At 45.2% G+C, this 27,575-nt stretch overlaps 1 protein-coding gene across 2 annotated transcripts in view; it reads right to left on the reverse strand.

Annotated features, from left to right (window-relative positions):
* PIK3AP1 (phosphoinositide-3-kinase adaptor protein 1) overlaps window positions 1–27,575 on the reverse strand; it is an 83,822-nt gene that overhangs the window by 27,266 nt on the left and 28,981 nt on the right. For both annotated transcript variants that reach the window (XM_081158862.1, XM_081158861.1), the window contains exons 3-8: window positions 12,505–12,641; window positions 10,023–10,167; window positions 8,186–8,328; window positions 7,919–8,051; window positions 5,698–5,894; window positions 2,668–2,857 (exon numbers count right to left, since the gene is read on the reverse strand). In XM_081158862.1, coding sequence (XP_081014988.1) covers window positions 2,668–2,857; window positions 5,698–5,894; window positions 7,919–8,051; window positions 8,186–8,328; window positions 10,023–10,167; window positions 12,505–12,641 — 945 coding nt within the window. The remainder of the gene's footprint in view (window positions 1–2,667; window positions 2,858–5,697; window positions 5,895–7,918; window positions 8,052–8,185; window positions 8,329–10,022; window positions 10,168–12,504; window positions 12,642–27,575) is intronic.

Here is a 27,575-nt window from a genome sequence, read left to right on the forward strand (position 1 = left end):
GGGGCAGGGGGACAATGTCACATGGAGGAGCACCGAGGGGGATAAGAGGTGTCAAGGCTCTATGTCCACACTAAACTGCCAGTAAAGTGGGGATTCTTGTTCACGTGCCTCACATGCCTGTGTAAGGACACAGGGCAGAGTGATGAGGCATGGTCTCTGGCTTCCCAAATGTTCTTTTGTGAAGGGCTTTCTGTCCAAGATTGAAAAGGACTGTGTCCTAGCCCCCCTTGCCTCCTCATCAACCAGGTGAAGCAAGTCGCTGAAACATAGTAGATGCTCCAGAAATGCTTGTTGGGTACATGGGGGTGGATGGATGTGCAAGGGCAGGGGACGCCAGAGGCTACGTGAGCTAATGTCTGGGCCGCGGAAAGAACAAGCAGGGCTGCAGTGGCTACATGGTTTTTCTGAAAGAAAACAGGACTAAAATTTGTCGTGTTAGATGGAAATTTCTGGCACAGAATAAAGAATACAGTCCCAGGGACAGAGAGACTGGGGTTCAAATCTGGGCTCTATCACCTATTAGCTATGAGACTTTGGGAAAGGTGTGTAACCTCTCTGTGCATCGGTTTCCTCATGTGTGAAGGATAGGTCAATAAAAACATCCTTGGACGGTTGCTTTGAAGACTTGGTGAGATAAAGGATTTGGAAGGTGGGGATGGCACCCTCTCTCTTCACCTCCCGGCCAGCTCACGGCTCTTTCGGGAAGAGTGCCCATCAATCCTCCCAGTCCTCCCAGTCCTCCCAGGTAGGTGGTTAAAGGGAGCTTCTACTGCTCTTTCCCGCTTTCTCCTCCCTCCTTCAGAGGATCAGTCAACCTAACTGGCAAGCACCTAACAACCACTGGACTACACCTTCCAGGCACTGGGTTTGCAGAGTCAAGGGTGCTGCTACTGTCAGGGTCTGCCTCTGGCCCCATTAGACACCCACACCTCCTGTTCCAAAGTACCCTCTTGGTTCTTGCTTTTCCATTCATGGATGGGAAAGCCAGGCCCACCTCCCTGTGGGCCCAGGGCCCTACTGTCTTCTCAGGCTGCACGTTGGCAATGCTCAATCTCGCCCATTCCAGAAAACCCTTCATCAATAGAGCTGGGCATGTTGATGGATATTTTGTCTTATCTTTCTTAAATCTATTACATAGACCAGAGGGAAGGAGAGCTAAGTCTTAGGCAGAGTTTCAGAGTGCTTAGCATTGGATAGCACCTGGGGTAACATATTAAGAAGGCTCTTAGAGGGCCGACGGCATGGTCCTCCTGCTTCAACCCCGGTGTGTGCACTGGAATCAACATTTCCTAGACCAGTGGTTCTCAAGGAGAGTGGCAGTGCCCTCTAGAGGGGGTTTGGAAAATCTGTGAGAGTGTTTTCGGTTGTCACCATGATAGTGGGACACTACTGGCATTTAGCAGAACATGGGAGAAAGACACTAGACACCCTGCAATGTGCAGGACAGCCCTGCACAGGAAGTGTTTCATATCCCTCATGGCTTTTAAATACTTCCCCAGACAAACAGATAGGTTAAAAAACTGCCTATGATACATATTTATACATATGTGTGTGTTTGTACATATCTGTTTATATTTATATTTTCTATTTAATATCAGAAGGCACAAGGAAAAAATATGGACAAATATACCCACCAAACTAATTACTAGTGCTGTATTGGTTGGTTGGGTAGAGTCATATGGACTTTTAATAACAATTCTGTTATATATTCTATTTTGTTTCAAGTTTTTGTGAGAATGTATTACTTTTACTATTGGAAGAAAACAACTAATGTAAACAAAAACAGGCAAAATTTGTTAAGTAACTTATAAGAAAGATCATGTCCTGGAGATATGATATTTTGAAGATAAGTTTATTATACATTAATCCAATAAAAAAATCAATAAAAAATCTGCTTATAATTTTCTGAGCCCTAAAACCAAACTACTCTGTATATAAACACAACTTGTGTTTTTACATGGTTTTCATATGCACTGAATTTTCCAGGAGTTCAATTGTTATGAAAATGAAAAGGAGAGTGTGAAGAATCATTCACCATTTAGGAAAATTCAGGTTCTGATAGCAATGCTGCTGGCGGTCTCCAAGTCCGCAATGCAATAGACACGTGCCGGTCAGCACGTGAGGCCAGGACACTGGCAGTGATTCTGAGCACAGGGCCTGTATCTATTTCGTTACGTCCTCATGTGAGGCACGCCTGAGAATTTCCTCTCCTTCTTTATGAGTTCTAGTTTATATTTATAGTTCTCCTTCATATTTCATTTAGGGTGTATACTTGATTTCTAAAAATTTCATATGTTGGTAGGTTACATTATATATGAAACTCTTATCAGGGTAGTAAAGGGGGCATCCATTGCAAATTGCTGTAAAAAGGGCCCGTGGGGACTGACGGTGTTGAAAGCTGCTGATTTAGCTTCTCGGATCACAAGGCAATGCCTTCATCAGGCCCTTGCTTAAACTTTCCAGTCACACAGCAGTCACAGCTGAGGAAGTGTGGAGAAGGATTCCGCTTGTCTCAACCCCTGAGGACAGCTCTAACTTTGCACAGAACAGGATCTTCATCTCTCTGGGGTAAGGTGGCAGTAGGCAGGGACTTCCCCCCATCGGCCAGAATGAAGAAGGCCATCTGTCAGCGGAAACATGGAAGCAGCCCCGGGCTGCGCTACTCACAGAGGTCTTCAGTGGCATCTGGAGCGAGGGCAGCCATGGACTCGTACAGCTCCTCGTCACAGCCCGGGTGGAGGGAGCACTTCATGAGCAGGTCTGTGGAAAGGTGGGCCATGGACTCGTACACATCGTCAGCCTCCTCCCCTTGCATCAGCTCCTCTTTAATGTGACTCTTCAGCATGTCCACAGTTTCCTGAGAGAGAACAGGGGACGCAAGGGCAACTGAGCACCCCGAGTGGGCTTGTGGCCACTGTGCGTGCATCTCTGTTTCCCACCCGACTGAAAGCTCCTTGAAGCCAGGCTACAATTTATTTTGTTGTTTGTTTTGTGTTTGAATCTTTGTCTCTTCCCCCAGCACTAAGCACAGAGTCATGCAAGCAACGGACATTCGTTAAATGTCCAATGACCAAGACGATACAAATTGACAACTTTCTCCTGAGCATCTACTATGTGTAGGTACGATGCTCACTGGCTGTATTTGACTAGACATCATATATCATTCTTTCTCCTACTTCCTGAGAGAGATATAACATTCCCTAGTTCACAGATGAGAAAACCAAAGTTCAGAAAAATCCAACGCCTTACCTGACACAGGGCCTGCAAGCCTAGGTCTGACCTTTCCCTTACCTCCTAGCAGTTCCTCAAAAGGGAACAAATGACACTCAAGGGTGTGACCCTTACTGACTAGCCACATGGGAATTCAAATGGGATAAACGGGGCTGCAGCTAAGGTGTGCTTGCCCTTAAGTGTAGTCAGAGTCCTTGGGGCACCTCATTCACTCGTCCCTGTTCCTTCCAGCAGGCTGCTCCAGAGCCCTGACAGCGCCCTTCTCCAAAGTGCCCTCTGGCTTTATATCCTGTGTGCCCAGGAGGAGAGATGGTCTTGGATGAAGTGCCCTGAAGTCAGACGGGCTGCCCTCTGTCACTCTGTCCCCAAGTGATTGTGAAGCTGGAGAGCTGGCTTCTGTGAAACCTCTGCACAACTTTTCCTGATAAGAAACTTCGGTGTTTCACAATCCTTATTTCAGCATCAACCCACAGAAATATGCATTTCCATCATCACTGTCCCAAGAGAGCTAATCTGCTATAGACACTCCCTGGTGGTTTCCTGATGAGACCCAAGGAGTGGACCAGGTGGCAGCTGTGAAGTGCTGGAGACTCAAGATCTGGCATTTGGTTTTGATGTGGCGGAAAGAGGAAATGGGGCAGTTCTTAGAGATCATAAACAACACGTAGGGACAATGTTTTGGCAGCAATGCTAAAGATGCATTGGTTGAAGGGGATTACAGTCAGAGAACAAAGATGATATGAGAAATGTGAGCCCGACTAACTTCAGTGCAACCTGGAAATGCATCATTAAGCCTCCCTGTGACACACAGTAGGTAGAACAGCAAGCCCCAGTTTTTGCAGCAAACCAGGTTCAAATCCTACCTCCACCCTTACTAGTGTGTGACTATAGGCACAGTTACTCTGCCTTTCTAAGACCTTCTCCTTGACTGTTAAAGGGAGATAACAATTCTGTCAACTTCAAAAGATTGTGGTGAAGATTAAATGAGATCATGCACTTGCCAATCAAATAAATTCAATAGATAGCAGTGATCACTATGAACCCAATATTGTCCTTAATAAGAACTGTTGGCATGGAAATGAAACACTGCATTTTATACATTTGTGACTTCAAAGTAAAGCTGAGTAAACACTCCCAGGCTGTGAGCACCTTTAGCCTCATTTATGTCAACGATGCCCAGACCAGGCACTCAGGCTATTCTATTCATTCAATATACTTAATCACCCCAAACTTTGGGAAGACCCCTCTATATGCAACCGTGAGTCACTGCCTTGTAGACTGTCAGGTACGGAGCAGAGAGTTAAGTTTCTGGGGCGGTGTCAGGCTCACTCCTGTTCTGGAGGTAGCAAGTAAGACAGGATTGCATTTACTATTCCTTTTGAGGTCACAGCCCCATTCAAGAGGCTGAGATGCCCTCACATCCCCACTGTGAATCGTGAAGATGGAGGAAAACCAGAAAAGGGTAGAGTCAGGATGAGCAGTTGCCTCCAAGACAATGGAAGCAATACTGGGGCATGGACTAAAGTCTAGCCAAGGGGAGAGATTACACTCAAAGAAGGACGGACGCAGAAGTCATGAAGAAGTAGGGTCTGAGGGTCCAAAACCTGGTGGGCAGATGAACTGGGCATATCTACCTACGACAGGCAGAGACTCAGGAAGACACAGGCTGTCCGCAGAAGGTGGGACCTCACAGCTGGGCCCCCAAAACCTCAGGCGCAGAGCTTCACAGTGTTCTACGCTAGGGAAGGAACCAATCCTAGTACAGTTCACCTGGGCCTGGTGGTGGGCGCGGCAGCTGGGAGCGGCCCCCCGGGTGCCTTGGAAGTGGGTGGGGAGGTGACTGGGGAAGAGGAATCAGCATCCAGCCTTCAGCAGATTCATTCCATAAGCATTTCTTTGAATTCTTTAAAAGTGGGCCTCAGTACCTTACCTACACTGTTTACTTTTATCCTCAAAAGAACCTAATGGGTAGAGCTATAATTATCTTCCTTCCGCATATTAGGAAACTGAGAGGACACATGGATTGCCCAAAGTCACATGACTGACAAGTGTTAGTGTGGGAACTTGGACCCAGGTGCATGTGACTCCAGGGTTCATTTCGTTTCTTTTTTAATCTTCACCCCAGGACATGTTCATTGATTTTTTGAGAGAGAGAGAGAGAAACATCGGTCGGTTGCCCCCGCACACACCCCAACTGGGTGAGGAATTGAACCCACAACCTAGGTATGCACCCCGACTGGGGATCGAACCCGTGACCTTCTGGTGTATGGGATGACTCTCCAGCCAACCGAGCCACACCAGCCAGGGCTCCAGGGCTTGTTTCTTAAGCCCACACATACTGGCCCTCCCAGATGAGGCACACGAGGACATGCTAGAGATGAAATGTGATGACGTCTCCGGTGGACAGGCAGCCTTAGGACCACACAGTGCATTTTCAATCCTGGAACCTCTCCCGCCTTGACCTACCACATACTCATCGATGAACTGCCGCAGGTCCCTGAAGCCGTGTTTCTCGGCGATGGTGTTGGGGTAGTGGCCGTGCTTGTTGGCCACACTGTATGCTTGTAGGGCTCCCGGGCAGGTGAGCAACAAAGCAGTGAGGTTCTTCAGTCCATACTTCGCAGCGAAATGCAGCAAGGTGGGCAGCTCTTCATCCCTCTGATCTGAAAAAATGTCAAGGAAACTGAATGGGCAGATAACAATGCAGGCAGAGGGCACTCTTGTTCTGGGAGATGAAGCTGGCATGCCTAGCATGGCATCCAGCAGGCACTCAATCATTACTTCTTGGTTGACTGACGTAACATCTTACAGCTTCCTTCAGGGCATCATTGAAAATTATGCCCTCAGATGACAGAAGAAATACACTAATTAATTAGCAAATCTAATCATTAATATCCTACCTTCTTCCTCTAAAAGGGTTGGAGAATCCTGAGAAATTATACTAATTCAAAATGTGCTTTCTAAAGGCTTAAATAGCAGCACAAAGTAAAACAGGAGTCATGCTTTGACCTTCTCTGCACATTTCAGGCTATATTAAAGCAATTGTTTTGTGCTGATTAAAAGAAAGAAGTCCATCTTCACAGCTCTTATTCCCAATTTCATGAAGTATGTCAAGTAATCCTGAGCATGTTGCTTAGTGTTTCCCTGGGCCTTAGTTTTGAACCAGAAAATATTTTCAGGCAATCTTAAAGGGGCGTGGGAGGATTAATATGCAGTGTTCAGTAAGGTCCTTGTTTAAAACAGGTTTTGAATGTTTGCATGAATGCATGTGAACCCTGGGATATACATTAACCTCTGATTCACGAGAAACAAAATACTGCTGAGAGTCACTGGATCCCCATGACCTCCTCTACCTGGTGTAATATCTGAATACAGCAGGTTAAATTCAACCAAGAAAACAGACATGTTTGTTGTAGAGCTTGGGGACAATTCTTTTTTTGTCTTGTTTTCATAAAAGTTTATTTCTAAACCTAACAGTAATATATATATATACACATAAAGATAGATAAATATACATATGTATCTATAAAAACATATATATGTCTCTGTGTGTGTACATATATATGTTTTTAATATATATGTTATATATGTGTGTGTGTGTGTCTTGTGTTTAATAAGACAAACCTAGCTTCCTGTTCACCAGGATATAATCCTTGGGATGAAGGATCTGTAAATGTCCTCAGGATCTCATATTGTCAGGCTATGACATACTCCTTCCTGAGCCCCAAGTTTAAGAATAGAGAATATTAACTCCTGCTGGAAGTGATGCAAGAACATTCCACAGCAGGAAAATGGGGAGAGGCAACAGGAGATTGCCCCCAGGAGACGAATGTGAAGGTGATATAACCTCATCCTAGGTTCTCTTGGGCTATGGAAGGATGGAGCACAGGCAGAGGGTAACCAGGGCGCAGGTCCCATGTGCAGTGCAGCTACGGCACGAAGGAAGAGTGGTGCCCCCAGAAGCACCATAACAGGCATCCTGCCCAGCATGCCAGGCACCCTCCCCATGCAAGTGGTTCTCTAGCTCCTGCCATGTCACATGCTCAGCCAAGGCTGCTCCTCCCTTGTTAAACAAATACTTGTTTTGAGCCTACACTGAGCCACCCAGGCTCAGTCCCGGCCCTCACTGAGCTATTGAAGAGGACAGATGCAGGCGAGGAGCTCTAGGACGGTGGATACCCAACATGCTAGGGGAGCCCACAGCACGTAGATGGAACCTACTGAAGGCTCAAGGTCTTCCTGAGAAAGTGCAACCTAAGCAGCTACAGGGAGGCAAAGAGAAGTGAGCCAGGTAAATGGCAACCAAGACAGGCAGGAAGAACTGTATTCCCAGGAGTCAAGGTGGCAAGAAGCAGGGCAGACTTTTCATTAGGTGAAAGGAATTCATACTTTTAGCAGAGCAGAGCGCAGAATCCAAGGGAGAGAGTGCAGAGGATGAGTAGGAGCCTTTGGGAAGGACTCTGCAAACAGGCTAAGGAGTTTGGGCTTTACAAAGGGTTTTTAGTAAGGGGGAAAGGTATTCAGATTTACAATGTAGCAGAATCCCTGGCTAGCCAGTGAGGAATGAACCCTTCTCAAAAGAAGGGGGAGAGCAGGAAGCAGCAGGATGTATGGGTTAACTGGGTGCTGAACCAGCAAACTGGAATCAACCCACGGGTGGTTTCCTGAGGTCTGGCTGTTGACTTACTTGTCATCACATCTTCTTCTTCCAGCTGGTTGATTCCAAAGAGGTGCAGTCCAGTTGCAGGGATGTTATTCTTCAGGGACTCGGTGAGCAGTTTATCAAGGGTCTCTGTGTTGTAGGGCACAATTTTAAAGGCCTGAATACAAAAGGGAAGACAGTCAGATTTTAGGTCAAGCTGTCTCCCACCCAGCAGATTCAAGGTTGATAAACCATGAGCATGTCCAGAAATCACATGTCTGGAAAACTCAGGTTTCCTTTCAACATCCTTACCTGACACATGAATTCCACAGGATTTGCAGCATTGGACAATAAATTCCCAATTTCTTCCATGTCAGTGTAATAGCTGATAGCAGCCTCGCACACCACTAAATCCCCAGAGTATATCTTCAGAGAAACATTCCCAGATGAAAGGGCTGAACAGAAGAAAAGATACTATAAAAGTGCCCAGGAAGAACAAGTGTCCAGGGGAAAGCGTTTATGTATTCATCTTAACGGTGAAGGAATTAATTGGGGGCTGGAAGAAAGACCTTGGAGGTGAACTGGGGGTAGGGAAGTGAGGGCAGGGGTAGAAAGAGATAAACAGACCAGCACAAGACAGGGCTCTGGGTCAGGGGAATTATTCTCACTGGGTCTGAAATTCAATTTTTGAATGATTTTCATGTTTTGTTTAGTACTATAGGCCCAGTGCTGCAATAAACAGGAAGAAGAGTTGAATTTAAAGCACTCTATACAGAGGCCAGTGGTTGCCAGAATGTGGGAGGGGTCCTGGCAGGCCAAACTCCACACTTTCGCCATATCTGGCCAGTAGAATTGAGTCACTGCTGTGCTGTCATTACTATGAGCTCTCCTGGCGTGCTCTCTTCTGCATCACAGGAAGGGGTTTTGAGGGGAAAAGAAAAAATTAAAAATACCCCAACCACAAAGATTCGATTCACAAAAGAGGAAATGCGGCAAGTAGAGAACATGGAAAAATACTCAACCTCACAAGTAATCAAAGAAATGCAAATGAAAACCATGGGCCACTTTAAAAAACACATCAAATTAGCAAAAATATTTAAAATGATAATGCCTAGTGTTGGTGATGGTATAGCAAAATAAACTTGATAGTAGCAATATTTCAGAAAGCAGTATTTTCCACGATCCTTAAAAATACCCATTGTTTCAGGGATTCCATCTGGAGGAAATAATCCTAAATACAAAAGGGGAAAAAGACACCAGCTAGCATAAAGATGCTCAATATATCATCATTTAAAACAATAAGAAGACCATAAGAAATCAGAAATTACATAAATATGCAACAATGAGGAAATGAAAAATTAAAAGATGAGACTTCTTTTCAACTGAGTATGATGTAGCTTTAAAAATTATGGTTATAAGAAATAAGTCCAACACAATAAACAGGTTTTATAAGTTATGGTGCATCTATACAAAGGATTACCTCATAACCATTAAGCATAATGTTGTAAAAGAATATTTATTAATGTGAGAAAACACTCAGAGGTATTTCCTAGGTAATGAAAGTGAGCTATGAGGCAGGATGAGGCCATGTACACAGATGTGGGAAAATAGAGAAACCAGTGATTTCCTTTGGGGTGGGCATATGGGTCGTTTCCTATTTGCTTTCCTTTATGGTTACTCTCTTCTTCAGCTTTTCTGTATTGAGCACACATTAATTTCGTAGCAGAAAAATGTGTTATAACATGTAAAGTTACAAAATCCATGTAATAGCATGGGGGTAAAGGAATGGAGAGAGAATAAATATAGGATTACATAAAAAGAAACAGAACATCAGGTAACAGATACTATTGAAACAACTATGATTTAAACAATGGTGAATAAAGGCTCGAAATGACTTTTTTCCCGACTTTTCTCTAATTTCCAAAAAGTTTAATATATTAACTTTACGATGAGAAAAAAATTTAATATAGCCATTTCTTTCCCCATCACACATAGATGTTTCTGCCACTCCTTTTCCTTTAAATAGAAAATGCCAACCAAATCCAAATCCTGGTTAACACTGGCACAGCTGCTGAGTAAAGACAGGACAAGAAAAGGAAAGCCTCTCCCTCGGTGACGCCCCGTCTCTGGGGTGCACGGGGCTACCTACCGGGGGCCTTCACGGAAACGGTGTATTCATTCTCCAGCCTGCCTTCCACCCGTATGGAGGGAGAATCCTCGGGAGAAAACTCTGCTTCCGTCGCCACTCTCTCATCCAACTTACATCTCACGATGACGTAGACAGTGGTTTCTGCCTGGAATGGGACACCAGTCATCATCCCCTGTCCCTCCTGGGTCCCCTACTAGAGTGCAGAGCCAGAGGGTCTCCCAGCTCCCCAAGCCCCAGCCTTATCTAGGAAGGCTGTTCTAGAACAGGGTGGGGTCTGCAGTCCAGGGCTGGGCAGCCACTGTTTGCTGCAGGTCCCACCCAACAATACAAGTTACAAAAACCAAGAGTGAACATTGACAAATCTTTATAACAATTTGATGGAGTAATCTTATATCTGTTAAACCTATATTTGAGGCTTATATTTGATATGTCTTATGATTTCATTTTTATAGCATCTCTTTTTTTTTTTATTGTATTTGATAAAAGCATCGGTCCGTGGCAGAAATAAAAATTTAAAAACAAAATTAAAAAAAAATTCTTCACCACAGACAGTTGGAAAAGCACTGTTCTAGACTAGCCTGGCTGCCCAAAATGAGGCGAAGGGACCAGCAGCATTGGCTTCCCCTGGAAGCTTGTCTGAAATGCTGATGCTCAGGCCCTACCTGGACCCACTAAACCAGCGTCTGTATTTTACCAAGGCCCCGGGTGGCTCATGCACCTCACAGTATGAGTGGCACTAGCCTAGAGAAGCCTTCTTGTTCTGCAACTGGAAGGACAAAAATAACTTACTGGAAGGTTAATTTTCCAAAGGCATCAAGCAACCTGAATAGTTATTTTGCTTTGCTTTAAGCTCTCTTGCTGAGCCTGCCAAATGGAATGATCTTGTTTTACTGTGCTGGGGAATGTTCCTCCAAGACGTTGAATTCGTAAGGACAGATCTCCCCAAAAAAGTGAAAAGGAGATATTTCTGGTCAAAGCTAATCCCCAAATGTTCATCCTAAAATTATGCTAGGAAGTCCTCACAGTGCCCTTCATGACAAAGGCTGTGATTTCACAACAGGTGACAGAGAGGTGTGGTCCTGGCTCCTGGGGGCTGCTGAGGCTGAGTGTGAATGTGTTGGTAGTTAACCTGACTCCTGCTAAAGGCCCAGCCCTGTCCCACCAGCTCCTCCTCCCAGGGAGTGTGGGGAGCCAGAGAGAACCAGTGTGTCTCCTCTATTGATAGTCAGGACCCAACCCCAGCCCCGCTGCCCCAGGACCCAGAGATCTAGAGTAGGCAACAAGGAGTACTTATCCTGGGTTAGTGGGAGCCAGGATGGGAGGGGAACGAAAACCTGGAGAATCAAGGAGGCATGCAAAGGGTATCATTCTTTAGTTCCAAGCCCCCCCCAACAACAGGCACCCACCAGCCTGATCTCAGGATGAGAGGCAGGAAGAAGTATGGAGCAAACTGGGAGATGCATGCTCAGCCCAGCCAGTCATCTCAGGTCTGGTATTACCAGATTCTAATGCAAAGAAAGCTGGAAGCACAGATTCTCATGCCTAGAATTTAAAACACTGAGCAGACCAAAACAAACATGTTTGGGTTCAATCCAGCCCAAAGCAGCAGTTTGCAACCCTCATGTAGGGAATCCTTGCCTTGTGACCTCAGACTACATGGAAAACCACTCACAGGTCAAGGAAACTGGTACTTCCCATAGCCACAGCTCTCCCGCCCTCTCATCTCAAGGAGCCCACAGTGGCAAACTTAGCAAAGGGCTTGTATCCACAGGGAAGCGTTTTGCTGCTCTGAACTAATATCACACATTGCTCATCAGGAAAGGAAAGATCATGAAAAACTATCAATACTACAGTAGACTTCAAATGACAGTGGCCCATCAGTGGCCCTCAAATGACAGTGGCCTATCAGTGGCCCTCACATGCAAGTCGCTTATTAACTTACGTTCCACCCCTGAAAATGATACATTATGCAGAGGCATTAATGTTATCCCTTTAGCAAACAGTGTTTGCCAGCAAGTTTAAGCTATCGAGCTCCATGGCACTCATTTGGGCCATGTCAACGGCCAGTAGATGGAGAAGTAAACTCTCAGAATGCCTCAGGTCTTTCTCCCGGCACTAAGCTGATGCCAGCAGGAACAGAGCTGGGCCTCTAACTCCACGAGGGGCTTAAGTGTCTTATAATGCTCATGTCTTCTAGCCTCTCACATGTTCTAAGTTTTGGATTCATGAACTAAAAGTCTTAGATTGATGGCACAAACATTTCTGGTCTCTTCTCTCTTTGATTTAGAGGAGTGAGGTGTGCCCAAAGCCCAGGTACTGGGGTTCCCAGGGCAGCTACTGTACAGGGAAACCCCACAGGAAGGCTGGGATTACCCTGAGGTGCAACAGGAGAACCCCACTCCCTTTACTCTAACAAATGCATCCGTTGGGAAGCCTGAAACCCATATTCTGACATCAATCCACCGGCCCCAGGAGTGCCTACCCCACAGCGAATGCGGTCTGGCTGCACCACCATCAGGTTCCCGGGTGAAGTTTCCAGCGGCAGGCTCTGCTGCTTTGAGTAGGGCAGGAACTTCTCGTCCTCGGTCTCAGTGTCGGTGACTGAGTCACAGCCAGAATCTATAGAACAGAGAACAATGTTGAATGGGACAGAAGGAAGGAGAACTGATGGTACCTTCCACACCATGAAAGCCCCAAACATTACTAAATAGGAAATGATTCTGAATGTTAAACAAATACAAGCTGAAGGGAGTGACTCGGGAAATCGTGAAAGAGGACCTAATGGGGAAAAGCCAACCACCACGTAGGCCACAGGGTAAAGTGACAGCAAGAGGATGCTGGTGGGGAGAGGAAAGTCCGAGGCAGGCTGCTGTCTGAGGCTGGCAAGTCCAGTTTCAACCAATAGGCTTCCGGAAGCCTTACCTCAGGACCTCTCGCAAGGCTGGCTTTGGTGGTTGTGAGGAAAGGAGGTTCCTTCTTCTCAGGTGGGCTCAAGAATGGACTATCCACTTAAAGGTCATCCTTTGAACATCAAGTAAAACCTGTGCTGTCCAGGAAGCCATGATTCCTCAGGGTCATGGCTGCCCCTCCAGAGCAACAGCGAAAAGCAATCATTTTCAACAAATCTTACATCAGTGTAACCAGGTTCCAGATCAGAACCACAGCCGACACCTCTACTGTGGAAAGATTAGAGCATGCACAGATTCAGAGCAGGTGAGTAAGAGTATGTAGATATGTGGGTTGTGACATGCCTGAGATGGTGTTGAGATATGTAAATGGAACCTGCCAGAATTCTAAGGCAGGGGCTCTTAGCCAGGGTCCATCCATTGACAGGCTACCTATATGCAAGGTTCTCCGTGTGTGTGTGTGTGTGTGCGTGTTTGCCTATACTTTTCTGGAGATAGTTCAAAGATTGAATCAGATCCTCAAGGAGAGATAAATGGTCATGAGTGGTTAAGAGGAGAGGGAAGGTTCAGCGCCCTTTTTTAGGGTTTGCCGTCTGCATTCCTAAACCACTTACACAGCCAGCCAAATATGTTAGGCACTGAGAGGACATGAGGATGAGTTAGACATCAATCTTGCCTTCATAGAGCCCACAATCTAAAAGGGTGGCTGGGTGAGAGGTCAGGGTTAGCTTGGCTGACTCCTATAGGGTGGCCACCCAAGGGAAGGAGCTGGCTTCTCCCTGCACGGCTCATGGTTGGTGATCAGTCCTGGTAGAATGCTGGGTGGTTGGTGGATATGTCCCCACAGGAAGCTGTAATCACAGGCTTGCACCCTAGACCCCAGTTCATGCTGGCGGAGAGGCTATGTTCACACAATCCTGAAGGCTGAGGTGAGGGAGCAGAGCTGGGGCAAGGTCCTAGGCAAGGACCCCCAAGACCTGCTCAAGCCGGGGGAGGGGCTAGAGCCTGACTTACGAGTTGACAGATGTCTACTCACACCCCCAGAGTGTGATGGGCACTGAGGCACACGATCCTGCTGCTCCTCCCCCTCCATGTTTTCCCCCAAGATGCATGATTGCAGAAGGCCTGGCTGAGTGAGTCCAGGTCTCTGATCTTATTTGTGCAACAGGAATCCAAGCAGAATTTAGTGCTAAGAGATAGTCTGAGGGCCCTGGGAGTTCCGAGGAGGGTGACAGTGTTTTTCAGTAGGCATCGGAGCCATCCTCCTATCTCTCCTCTCCTTTCCAGTCCTGACTCCCCTCGCTCAGTGCTAACATCCCTCTGCAAAGGCTGACTGTCGTTGGATTGTGCATGGCCCTTCCCTCCCTCCCTATTTTCTTCCTTCCTTCCAACCTTTCATGTATTTTCATATTTTCCACAGTGAGAAAGAAAGCACCTTGGTAATGGGGGTGGGGTGAGAAGAAAAGTAGCAACTGAGTGTTGGCTAATTATTTCACCAGCTTGGCACAAATGAGATTGACCCTAATAGTGCAGCACTTGGCAGCTATTCCCCAGAGCTCAGATGGGCCGTGGAAACAATTCCTTGCAGCAGGTCTATTCTTTAAGTCCTCTTGGATAGCTCCCAGAAGCTAATTCATTTCCGGGAGCCAGGCAGGATGCCACCCTCTCCACTGGGTGACCCTGGCGGCACTGATTGACAACCCCATCCCTTCTGATCCTCCCAGCCACGTCAGCCTCCCATGGCGCACTTCAGACTGGGCCGGAGTCCAACCAGTTCAGCAGATTCAAAGTTTCTTCTGAAGGAAATGCCAACCCAGACATAAGCACTACTAAAACCCACCTGACAGAGTGAGATGGCCCCAAACTTTCTTATTTAAACTTGTATCTTCACCACCTTGAAGACAATACCACCTTTGCTGTCCTAAGGCTCTAAAATCAAATGTTTGAGTAAAGGCACTCTGAAAACCCCAAGGATCCTTCCCAGTGTCCAGTATTATTAAGGCACCAATAGTCGCCTCATTGCTTTAAAATTTAACAATATATCCTCAGTTTTAGTGAGATCTAGAGATACTGTGGAGAAATTATAGAAAAATACTTTGTTTATGCATTCGGCTCCCCAAAGTCTCATCTATAAAGGACCCTAGTGGCAAATACTCCTAGAATTCAGTGGCAGGAAAAGTTTGTCTCTTCAGAGAACTTGCCTGCTTTCTCTTAGACAATAAGAACAAGCTAGCATGATGGTGTGTTTCACCTTTTGCCCTTGCCGCCAGGTAGCTCAGCGACAATTTTGGTTCTTAACTGCTACTATGCTCTCAAGACAAAGGTCCTCGGTCTTGCCTATTTCTCTTTTTCATATTTTGTTTCATGTTGGAACTTGCTTCAAATACTTTGGGATCTAGGAAGGATGTGAATCAATATTTCTCAAACTGGCCCAAAGTCCTCAGATATAGTCCTTTTGAGAATCCGTGCTTGGGCTTTTCATTTAGAGAATAATGCTTTTAAAATGGGATGCAAATGCACAGATATTCCAGCTTATCTGGATGACCACGTTATAACTGGGTCCTGCAACAGGACTGTGGGGCCTGCGTGTGTGTGTGTGTGCGTGCGATCTTTTTGCAGCTAAGGTCACGCTACGCTGAATGCAGAGACTAATGGGGAAAGAAGAGGGGGGTAGGACGATATGCAGATGAGGCATTTGTGACAAGCGAATACAGATTTCCCCACACAATACTTCATATAGAGAAATGTGGGAGGAGAGCCAAGTCCCAAAATATAGCCCCCCACCTGGCAGAATCTGTGAGCACCACAGCCTCGAGCCGCATTCGAGACGCTGCACCGATCAGCCAGCGTCGTCTGTGACACAGCTGTAGTCAGGTGCCTTTCATTTCACACCTGTGTTTGTGTCTCCTTCATTGTTTTGCTTTCAGAGTTGGGGAAGAACAGTCAGCACAGAAGTTGAATATGTTTATACATATTAAACAACGTCATAATAATCTGTCAACAACTAAAGGTTCATCATTTATTTTTCCTCTACAAGGGAGTCTATACATTATTTTATCTAAAACAACTATGAATTTTAAATAAAATGAGTATATATATGCTCTTGGATTCACAACAAGCCACATGAAGCGGCATACTAGGTAAGAGGGCTGGTAAGAGATGTCCTATTATTACTAATAATGATAACAATAAAAGTTACCATTTATTGAATATCATGATGACTGTTTAATAGTCTTAATTTCATTTAATCTTCACAATCACTCTATGAGACAGAAATCAATAGCCCACTCCCATTTTATAGATGGAAACACTGTGCCTGAAGGGTTGAAGTAACCTGGCTAAGGTCACGCAGCAAGCAAGCAAGGGGCAGAGCAGGCACTCGCCCAGGTGTCTATGCTCTGCCTCCTCGGTGGATGTGGTCCAGGGCAGGAAGCAGAGTCACTTACTATTCTTGGTCTGGGGTTGTGATTGCAGCTCATGAGACATGATGTGGGTTTCCACTTACCAACGCCTGGTGGTGCTGCCTTGTTCTGAGCAATGCCACCTTGGTTAGGTATACTGTGACCTGCCACCAGGGCCAACAGGCACATTCCAACGATGGGGTTTAAGGCAAGAGACACTGAATGCCAACTGGTTCGGCTAGGGTCCTGTGTGCTTGAGGGGCCTCTCACCCAGCGCAACACTCTTACTTTCCAATTAACTTTTCAGATTACAGTGCTCACTGCCTCTGTCCCGCACATTGTCTGGCACTCAGCTGGGACTGATTTTTTGACAGCCTGCGTGAGGAGCAGAGTAAGGAGGCAAGAGAATGGCATGTGCTGATTTTGGAGAGGGTTTTTTTTTTTCAGAGTACACAAGCTACTTCTCTTCTAAGGTAATGCTAAGCTTTGGGAGAAGTATAAACAAGGATCATTCTTTAAAATGACCACATGGCCATTTGTTGAGCATTTACTATATCCCAGGAACCATACAAAATCCTTAACATATATGATTCCATTTTATCACAACTAAGAGACTGGTAATTCCACCCATTTCACAGATGAGAAGACTATGGCACAGAAATTTAAGTAAGTTTTCCAAGTCATACAGTACATGTTGTATGGAAATTTCACCCCCAAATCCCTGCTCTCACGCACTCTGGCAGCGTTTCCCACACTGTGAGCCATGCACCCTGGTGGTACAGGACGTGATTCTAAAGTGCACAGCAGACATTCAGTGACAACTGAGTCACAGTGTGAGAAGGCAGTCCCCTTTCATTTCTTCTAATCCCACCATATCAATAAGGCTCCATTTGGTAAGAGGATGCCCTTAACTCCTCTTTAACACCCATATCTCCCTTTGCACCACAGAGAGAACAGGCCATAAGTCCGTAGGCTTCTGTAGCCATGAGTATCTAGTAGAATTTAATACACTGGTTTTCACTGTTTTATTTTTATAGTTACCTTCTTTTTATATCAAGAGACACTGGTTTTTCATTTATAGTGGCAAAGTTTCCTCTTAAATTAAGTTTACTTAAATTAAATAAAAAAAAATTGACTTAAAGAAAATATTGTAAATAGTACAATGGAAAGTTCCAGAAATAATTAGCGGTGATCGTTGCACAAGACTGTAAATTTAAGTAATGCTGCTGAGTTGTAGACTTAAAATTGGTTAAAATGGTAAATATTAAGTTATATATATTTTGCCACAATTTAAAAAAACTGACAATGTAATATACCCCCAAATCCAATGAATTGTGTACTTTAAATGGGTGAATTACATGGCATAAAATTATATTTCAATAAAGCTGTTTAAAAAAATAAACTAAAAACCATGTTGATGATTCTCATATGACTGAAGTTTGAGAAAAGCTGGATTATGCTATACTGCTCCATTTCGATAAACTAAGCTTATTAGTGATTTTTAAAATAAGGCAAAGTGAAGGTGGGAAGGGAGGGGAGAAAGCCTGTAACATGTTGATTTATTTTCTCTCAGTTTGGATGCTAAGGAAAAAGGAAGTGAACAGAGAAGGAAATTAAGGAGATAAATTTCAACCAAGAACTCAGAATTTTCCACCCACCTAGCCAAAAGTGGAATGACACAGAAATGTTCATTGGGGCCAAACAGGGAAGCGTGTGTCTCTGGGCTGGAACGAAGAAGGAGGAGATCATCACTTTGTGTCCAGAATTTCCAGTGTGGCTGGAAATTCAAGAGTGAAGAATCAAGATTGCTCAGAAGAAAGCAGAAATGAATTGGGGTCCACGAAAGAAAGGGGCCATGTTCCCTCTTAAAAAAACTGAGAGCCGTGTGATGCCTTCCCGGCAAGCACTAACTTGTGTGATGAGACCATAAATATCACTCCTTATGAAGGGAGTTATGCTTCTAAGTGTTGAGAAAAGTGTTGGCATAGAAGTTTCGAGAAATTGAGAAAGACTTCCTGAAGGGTAAAGAAGACAAGTTAATGTACTTCAATTAGGTCACGTAGCTTTTGGGCACTGAGGTTACCATTCTGTGAAAAGGTCTATTTTCCATTTAAAATAATAAAATAACTCAAAATTCATTTCTTTATTCCTTCAACAAATATTTATTGCCTATCAATGAATATCAAATATTCAAGGCCTATCTTAGGTCTCCCCAAGACTTGTTAGGGTGAGAATTTCTGTCCTCACTAATTTGGGGGGACCACACAAGAGAGAATCAGCTTCTTTCTAACTTCCAAAAACAAATAAGAACAGGAATAACTTTAAAACAAAACATTATGGAAAATAAGCAGGTATTTACAAAACGCAGTTTATGGCCACCAGAAAAACCAAAGAAGGAAGGACATCCCCCAAAAGTAACAAGTAGGATCTTGAAAGGCACAGAGAATGCTGACAAAGGGGTCGGAAAGACTTTGCTGGCAGAGGTAAAGGTATGATTAAGGGCACAGAGGCCTGAGAGCAAATGATATGCTTGGGCTATAGGAAGCAAAGCGGGGGCACCTTCTATCCTGGGGTGGGAGGTGAGAGGAGTAGGGGAGCCTTGGTGTCAAAGAGGACCCTGAATACCAGTCCAGGAGTTGGACGGTATATTGAAGACCTGTCAACAAAGTATTCATGAGAAAGGGAATTCTATAAAATATAGATCTAACCTGGCCGGGTGGATTAGCTGGTTGGAGTGTCATCCCGTGCACCAAAAAGTTGTGAGTTTGATTCCCAGTCAGGGCACATAGTTAGGTTGTGGGTTCAGTTCCCCATCAGGGTGCATACAGGAGGCAACCAATCAACGTTTTCCCCTCACATCTCCCTCCCTCTCTCTCTAAAATCAATAAAAACATATTCTCAGGTGAGGATTTACACACACACACACATATCTATATCTATATCTATATACATATACATATATATATATATATATATAAAATATAGTTTTATTTTTTAAAGGTTGAAGAATTTTGAAATAATTCCAGAGACACAACCAGAATACTTCAGCTCTTCTATAAATCTGGGTCAGAATTGAGGAGGGGAGCAGCTGACTACCACCCATCACACCCTGAGCAAGCAGTGCCTTTGAATATCTAAAATAACATAAACTTGTGACTAACAAAGTGTTACCAAGCCAACACCCTGCTCTAAGTGCTTTCTTGAGCAATTAAGATGCTATAATTAACCTGATGTCTGAAAGTGTAGACAAGCATGGTTCACAAAATGCTTAGAAAAATGATTCTGAAGCAGATTAAGCATTTCTCCTACTATGTAACGTGTTTACACCAGCTAGTAGCTAAGAAAATCAATGTGTCCTTAGAAAGCACGAAGGGAGACCTCAGACCTGACCTTGTCTCCAAATTCCAAATGCACAGATCCAAAAGAAAAGGTTTTGCTCCACTGTAAAAGCATGTGGGACCGAGGGGGGAGGTGAGAGGCTGGCAAAAGTGGGACTCAGATCTTGAGTTTCAATAACCCCCACCTCCCCCCAGTTTCCTGGCAAACATCAAGACCGCTTTTTCATTTTCATTTTAGTCATCACCCATGGGTCTTTCTTCCCCCTTGTTCACCCACCTTGGTTAATGGGTATTGAATTTCCCGTCCAACTAAGCGCTTTCATTCAAAAGGCTCCCAACACAGTGACAAGTACACCCAACCTGCAAGTCACCACCTACCCCCAGAGTCACACACAGGCATCAGTCAGGATGTTAAGAGGGTCAATAGAATGCCAGACTCTTACCCTCCATATTCTTACAGGCACTAAAGCCAGGAAGGGAGACGGCGACGGTTATTTAGTGGCATTAGTGTGAGTTCATTAAAGTGACAATGATCATTGTCCTTGTCACCTTCATCATCATCATCCTCATATTGCCAGAAAGATAAGGCAGAGTCCTCTGAACATATCCCCAAGTCAGGCTTTAAAGAAACTCATGGCAGCCACTCTGCCTCCCTGGAAACAAGAAGAAAGAAATAGAAGGGAGGAGACAAATTGAGTCTACTCCTCCCACAGGGTCGTGCCGTCTTCCTTTCCCAGCACAGGCTGGCTCACCTGTCACATCCAACCTGCTTTGCCATCCAGATGTACTGTGCCGGCTACAGATTCCTGAGGCTGCTGGGCTGCACTACACATCGGTGGGCTTGCAGCGCTGGGTAGAGGGTTCTGGATCGGGGATCTACCCTAGTCTTTTCTAGCTCACGTACACAAGGAGCTAATTTTCCTCTATTCACCAGGTAATTCCCATGACCTTCCTCAGGCACTTAAGGTTCAGGATATGGGAAAAAGGCAGGAGGAGAGCAGACCTCAGGCCTCTAAGACCTTTATCCAGCCCCCACCTAGTTGCTCTAAGTAAACTAGTCAAAGTGTTAGTTTTGTTTTGTTTTAAAGCAAAGGATGATGGTTCTTCCCTTCCCCACCCCAACTCACCCTCCCTGAATAAAAATAGCCCCACACTGAGGCTGCCTTGACAACCAACATGCGGTTGTCCACAATGATCAAATCTGCCTGCACACCTCCCACCCTCCCAGATGGGACTGGAGCCCTCTAACCCTCTCCCAACTTCAACCTTCAAGAAACTTTCCTGAGTACTAGAGCCAATTTACTCCACCCACATCCAAGAAGCCAAGGGTTCCTGGGAGCTCTCTCACCACCCAGTATCTCAGAGCTTTTTAACTTGTTCTCATTTGTTCCTTTCAGTGTCCCCAGGCACATGTGACAGATGTGACTATCTCCATTTATACAGGGAAAACTAGGGGCTCGGGACGTGACCTGATGAGCCCTATGTCATTAGCTGCTGGTTTAATGATAGCACCACATTTAGAACTCAAGGTTCCCATCTTATAGCCAGTTCCCAGACTGAACGAAGAGCTGATCCAAGGAAACATGACTCCAATGGAGAAATGCTTCTCCTTGGGTGGGCAATTTCCTGGCCACAGACAGAAGTTCCCTCAACCAGTCTCTGGGATAAATCTGAGAAGGATTGCGGGAAAATCTGCTTGCCCTACCATGGGAAATGGGTTCCACAGAAACCCTTCTCTTTCTCGGACCCAGCATCTCCGGGACTGCTCTAACCAAGCACAGCTTCATTGGCCAAGTTTGTCAGGATCCTTAAGAAGCACTGTCCATACCTGCACCCCCAAGGCCACTCCTGGGGAGGAAGCACTCCACTAAGACTCTCAGGGCCGGAGGCCTGCAGGCCCCTGTTTCGCCGTTCAGGAAACCCCAGTGTTGCTAATAAAGCTGCAGATACCACAGCCCTGGCGAAGGCTTCCTCTTTCTTCATCTCTTTCCGACGCTTATAAATGTGCTTCCTCTCTCTATGTAAATTTCGTTCAAATGGCATGGCACAGACTTGTAACGAGTCCATTAATAACTAGTCTTTAAACAACCTCTTCTTGGTTTCCTGGTTCAGGAATCAATTCTAATCTAAACAGACACTGAGGTCTTGGTTTACTGGTGTCAGGACAGACAAATGGGCTTTATTTGGGGAAAGCCATGAAAATGCAGTTTATTTTCACCCAAGTAAGGACTTGAGAGGTCAAAGGCAACTCTTGATAGAACTAAGCTTACGAAATTGTGAAGAAAATTCCTTTCCTTTTGTCTCTCTACTACTCAACCTTCAAACTTCCAGGAAAGGCCGAGAGGGTTTTTCTGCCCCCAATTTTGCTGACCCTTGGCATTCTAACCAGCTGAAACCATGAAACCGGACTGGTCAGTTTCACTTTCCATTTCTAGGAAGGGTAACTTTCTCTCACTCCTCACCCTGAAAGACTGTCTGGCTTCACAGTATGGCCAAGTTGGGGTGGGGGCATGATCCTCCTGGGTGGTCAGCTTAAAGAAATACAAAACAATAAGATGGCACCCCAAATTTTGCTTAAACAAGTATGGGCCAAAATGAAAACTCCTTTAACCCCACACTGCTGATTGCCACCGGTAATTAAAACCTGAGCAACGCTCTAAAGACATTGTATAATATTTCCTAGCAACAGAAATGTAGCTACTGATGATGGGTTCTGGGACAGTGCTGTCAGCGAGGCCACAGAAGGCCTGAACTCAAGTCCCACCTTTACCATTTACTGGGTAATCATGACTTTTCTAAGCTCCAGTTTTTCTCTCCTTTAAAATGAGACTATTTAACCCAGCTGGCATGGCTCAGCAGTTGAGCATCAACCTATGACCCAGGAGATCAAGGTTCGATTCCCGGTCAGGGCTCATGCCTGGGTTGTGGGCTTGATCCCCAGCTGGGGGCGTGCAGGAGGCAGCCGATCAATGCCTTTCTTTCATCATTGATGTTTCTATCTCTCTCTCCCTCTCCCTTCCTCTGTCTGAAATCAATAAAAATATATTTAAAATAAAATAATAAAATGAGAATATTTATACCTTCCTGGCCTGCAGCAAGTTTGTTGGGAGTAAGTGATAAACACATAGAAGCCCTTTGAAAACTGAAAAGTACTAGACAAAGTTAAGTGTTTGTTATTTTTGTTATTACTCATTTACCAAATGGAGAGTTCCTATGAAATGATTTTCCGTGTAGAAAGGGGCAGATGCATACCTCTGCATTCCGTAGTCCAGACCTAGACAATCAAATGGGCCCAGGAAATGAGTATAAGGTGGCCCAGGGATGCTCCAGGCAACCAAGGAGACAAGGAAACAGCTGAGACCCATCCGCCTCCATGTAGGAGCAGCGAGCCCTGATTTACCACAACATAATAGGCGTTCTGCACCCACCTGATGACCCAGCAAAAGTGTTCTCACTGTGGCAGCCAATGAGGATTCTTAAAGTGAGAACCAAGTTGCTTTGGGCTCAGAGTTTCTGTTGCAGTGGAAGCCTGCACTCCCTGGGCACCGTCACACTCTCTTAGAACAGGCAGTGTCCATGGCAAGGGGCAGTGCAGCAGAGCTGTAAGCTCAAGGGCTCCGCCTGCATTCAAACCCCAACTCTGCTAGTTTCTATCTGCCACATACTAGCACTTCAGTTTCCCCATGTGCAAATGGAGATTATAAAACCACTTACCTCATACAATAGTTGTAAGTATAAAATGAGTTGATTCTTATAAAATGCTTAAAAGAGCACCAGGCAGAGAAGAAGCATAGAAGAGTCATTAGCAATAACAACTGTTGACCAAATTGTTCTTCCACCAGACTGTGATTTCCCTGAGGGCAGATTCCCTGACATTCATCTTTGGATCCCCAGAGCCTAAGACATAGTAAGAAGTCAATAAATGCTCTTTGCATGAATAGATGAATCGATGGATGAGACCAACCACCTAAGTGACTAATAGAGGAGAAAGTACAACACAGGGAGGACCACAGCAAGGCTTCATGCCTTGAGGCTTTTAGTGTGGAATCTGGAGAGAAACAGGAAAGTAACTTCCCAACTCATGCTAGCAGGCTGAACTCAGCTGCCCTGAACATTTGCCATGGTGCACTGTGTTGGTCCAGATCTTCTGAGAAGCAAATGTTAAAACGGGACTAAACATGCAAGGATTTTATTAGGGAAAGTGGGTGAGGCAGAAATGGGGAGGGAGGCTGGGAGACCCATCAGATGGTCTGCGTCTAAATGAAGAAGGGGGGGAAGGAAGAATGGGTGGAAAGGTCCTAGACCGCCGAGCTGTCCAAGGAAAGTTCGGCAAGTATGTCAGGGAATCCTCGAGCTGAAGCTGACCACTGGGAGATCCATGTCTTCCAGAATCCGGACTGCTATAGTGTCCCTGCAGTGCTCAGTCATCAGCAGCCTGTGGGCAGTGAGGCCTTGGTTAAATGCTATGATGGTTTCAGAGCACAGCCCTGTGGCCCTTGGTCAATTCTACTCCCAGCAGCTAGAGGTTGGCCAGGTGCATTCTCATGGCTGCCGTATACAGTGTAGTCCTTAACAGCATAGGATTTGGGGTACAGACCATGTAGGTTAGATCTCGGCTCTTACTAGCTGGTTACCTTAGGCAAGTTACTCAACCTCTCAAAGCCTCATTTTTACGTATTTGTGAAATGGAAATTATTATTCCAACCTCTCAGAATTGTTATCAAACACTCTGACCCACAGTAAGTGCTCCCTGAAAGGCAGTTGCCATATCCCTGACCATTATTGTTACTAATAATGAAGGACTTCTATTAGCAATCACAACATGAGAGCAGCCCCTGCTGTTGCTCACGTGCATTTGAGTTTTATAAATCTACCCCCAAGGACATGGAACATAAGCTTAGAACCATGGTTTGGCAATATCACAATTCAAACAACAAAACCAGTTTGTCTACAAATTAAAGGTCACAGGGGCTTTCCTGGTTGGGCTATTTCCTGGAGGGGAGGCCAAGGTGGGTTGTATTGTGTCCGAATCCATCTACAGCCACAAGGCCCTCTCCTTTCCGCCATGTGCTGCTGTTTGTCTGCGGAGTCCTGGGCCCGGACCCTGGCAACTGTCTGCCCTTCAAGGAAAGCGAGGCCGGGCCACCCTCCCTCAGAAAGAGGACCATCGCTGGCTCTTCGCTACGCTGCACATGTTCTGAGCACCTGTTTTGGAATTCTCCTTGCTTTTGTCTCTGTGGCCTTAATTTTTTTTTAAACCTTGGCCAACATTCTGGTAGTGGCCATTGCCTGGCTACTGCTGGTTTCTGACCTGTATATCTGGAATCACAGCGTTGTCCCCTTCTTACCCTGGCTATGACCTGAGGCAGTTATGGCTTTCATGGCCTCAGGTCAGCTGGCTCAGGCCTCTCCCAACCTTGCTGACCTTTGTGCCTTGATGGCAGTGACAACTAAGAACCTACAAGGAAAGGGAAGGAGTCCCCAGACAAACTGGAAACCACACTGTTACCTCTTCCTCTGTCACCTCAGAGGCCATTTCTGCAACCCCCACTTCCCAGAGAGTCACCAAAAACACACATTAGGATTTCTGGGGGTTTTTTTTGTTTTGTTTAGTTTGTCTTTGAAGAAATGACCTTCAGTTTTTAATAAATGAAAAGAGTAAAAATTAAACTAAAAAAATATTGATTTTGTTTAATAATTAACAGTGTAAGAAAGCTTGATCAAACTGTACTTCTACAATGACAGTCTCCACTTGAGGGAGACTTTAAAGGGACTTTACTGGGGAATTTTAAGTTTCTGTGTTGGCTCTGGAATCCAACCCGCCAGCTGCTTTGTTGCAGCCTAGGGGAGGAAGCAGAAGACAGAAAATACAGGAACTGGGTGAACCCTCCCAACCAAGCTGAATTGGGCCTTCACATCTGAGAGACAAGAAGGTCACTCTCTGAAGTGGAAGTAAAGCCACAAAGCAGAAACAGGCTGGCCACTTGCTTATCAGCCTCCAACATGAACACTGAGCCCACCTCTGAATGCGACTTTTCTCCACCAGGCTTCCCAGCCAGAGCTATAGAAGCGCTGGGCCATCCTGACGCCAGACATGCCCCGTGTGTGGGACAGAGATTTCCCATCGCCAGAGACAAACACTGGTCGGGTCTCCTTCTGCCCCATTTACATACAAAAATACTTACAAGTAATCAGCCTCTTGACATCACCTTTGCCTATTTTTGCATTTATCCCTCTCAGTAATTTAAAAAAATCAATCAGATGTCGTTCCCCTACAAATCAAAATTCTTTAAAAAATGATACCCTGAAGTAAAACCTAAGCATTCTCACACTCCTACCTTCTCAGGTCAAAGCTCCATTAACTACTTGACCCCAGGTGAGTCACTTCTCTGTTCTCAGTTGTCCTCCTCTGTGTTAACACACAGTGGACAATACAATTGTTTTTTTAAAAATATATCTTTATTGATATCAGAGAGAGGAAGGGAGAGGGAGAGAAACATCAATAATGAGAGTCATTGATCGGCTGCCTCCTACACACCCCCAACTGGGGATCCAGCACGCAACCCAGGCATGTGCCCCAACCAGGAATTTTTTTTTTTTTAATGAGTAATTTTCTTTAATAGCCAAATAATATAGATTGTGGAAAACTTGGGAAATATAAAAAAATACCGTTTAGAACTTTCATTGTTTTGACCACCAAAGACAAGTCACATCTGCACTTTCTGAGTCTCCTTCACCCATGTAGGTATAATTAGTGGTGTAGGTGTGATGGTGCACATGTAGATAGTTCTTCCAGGGGCCCTGGCTCCTCAGGTCCTCCTACTTCCTAACCATACCCTTCTGCATCCATCCTGTTCCTGAGACTGTCCTGAGAATGACTCTTCATTGAGGACCTTCTTGGGCTGGGTCAAGTGTAAGGCTTTGCCATCTCCTGGATCCTAGGTCAACACTCAACTGCTGAGCCACATGTGGCAGGGCTGGACAATACAATTTGATTTTGGAGGCCCTGTCCAGCCCTGCCACACTGTGAGTGACACCCCACTAAACACAAAAATGCAGCCCTTTGACCTTCTGTGAACATTTCTCCCCCACAAGCCCAATCTGGTTATGTGTAGTATGAGATACGCAGCGTGAGAACACACTTTCTGGTTCAGAATCCAGAGCGTGAGGGCAAAATATCATCTTCACTGTTATTTTATATTAATTACACGAACCACTAGAAACCTAATCAACATTGGGATCGGAATCAAGAAAAATCTATTGCAGCGATTCGCATCTTCTCACAGGGAAGGTGGGAATGTTTGCAAATGTCCTGCCAGAGTGATGAATTATAATGGAGAAACTGTGTAGCTTTTAAAGCTTAGTCAATATTCTGATATAATTTTGTATTTAAAATTATTTTACACTATTATTTTTATCATAGGAACCATGGAAGGGGCCATTTGTCAAAAGGGAGCAAGAGTTCAGGCAGGTTGGAAACTGCTCCCCTGTCATCGTTGCAACCCTTTGTCTACCTGCCTGCCACTCCCCTCAGCATATGCCCCTCCCACTAATACCCTGTTCAGTTGCACTTTTCCTTTCCTTAATATTGCAGTCCCTTTGTATGTTGTGTTTTTCAAATCCAGCAGTCACAATATGGTTGATTTCCCCTTTGGTCAGGGTTCAGCAACCTTCCAAAGGCGGGTATGCCAGGTACAGACCCCTCTGGGGGAGAGGAGAGTGGCTCACTGGTATGAAGCTGGCAGAGAGCACCTGGAAGGCTCTCATGCACAGAAACCTCCCCCACCTCCACATTCTTCTAATAAAAGCTTCAGTGGAGTTACTACGTGGGGGACAATGCAAATACCCCGGGGAAAGGTTCAGCTTCATGGTCACTAACACCTTAGAAGGAATTATTTTTGACTGTTA

This window comes from Miniopterus schreibersii (genome assembly GCF_964146895.1).
Source record: "Miniopterus schreibersii genome assembly, chromosome: 14".
In the NCBI taxonomy this organism is placed as follows: Eukaryota; Metazoa; Chordata; class Mammalia; order Chiroptera; family Miniopteridae; genus Miniopterus; species Miniopterus schreibersii.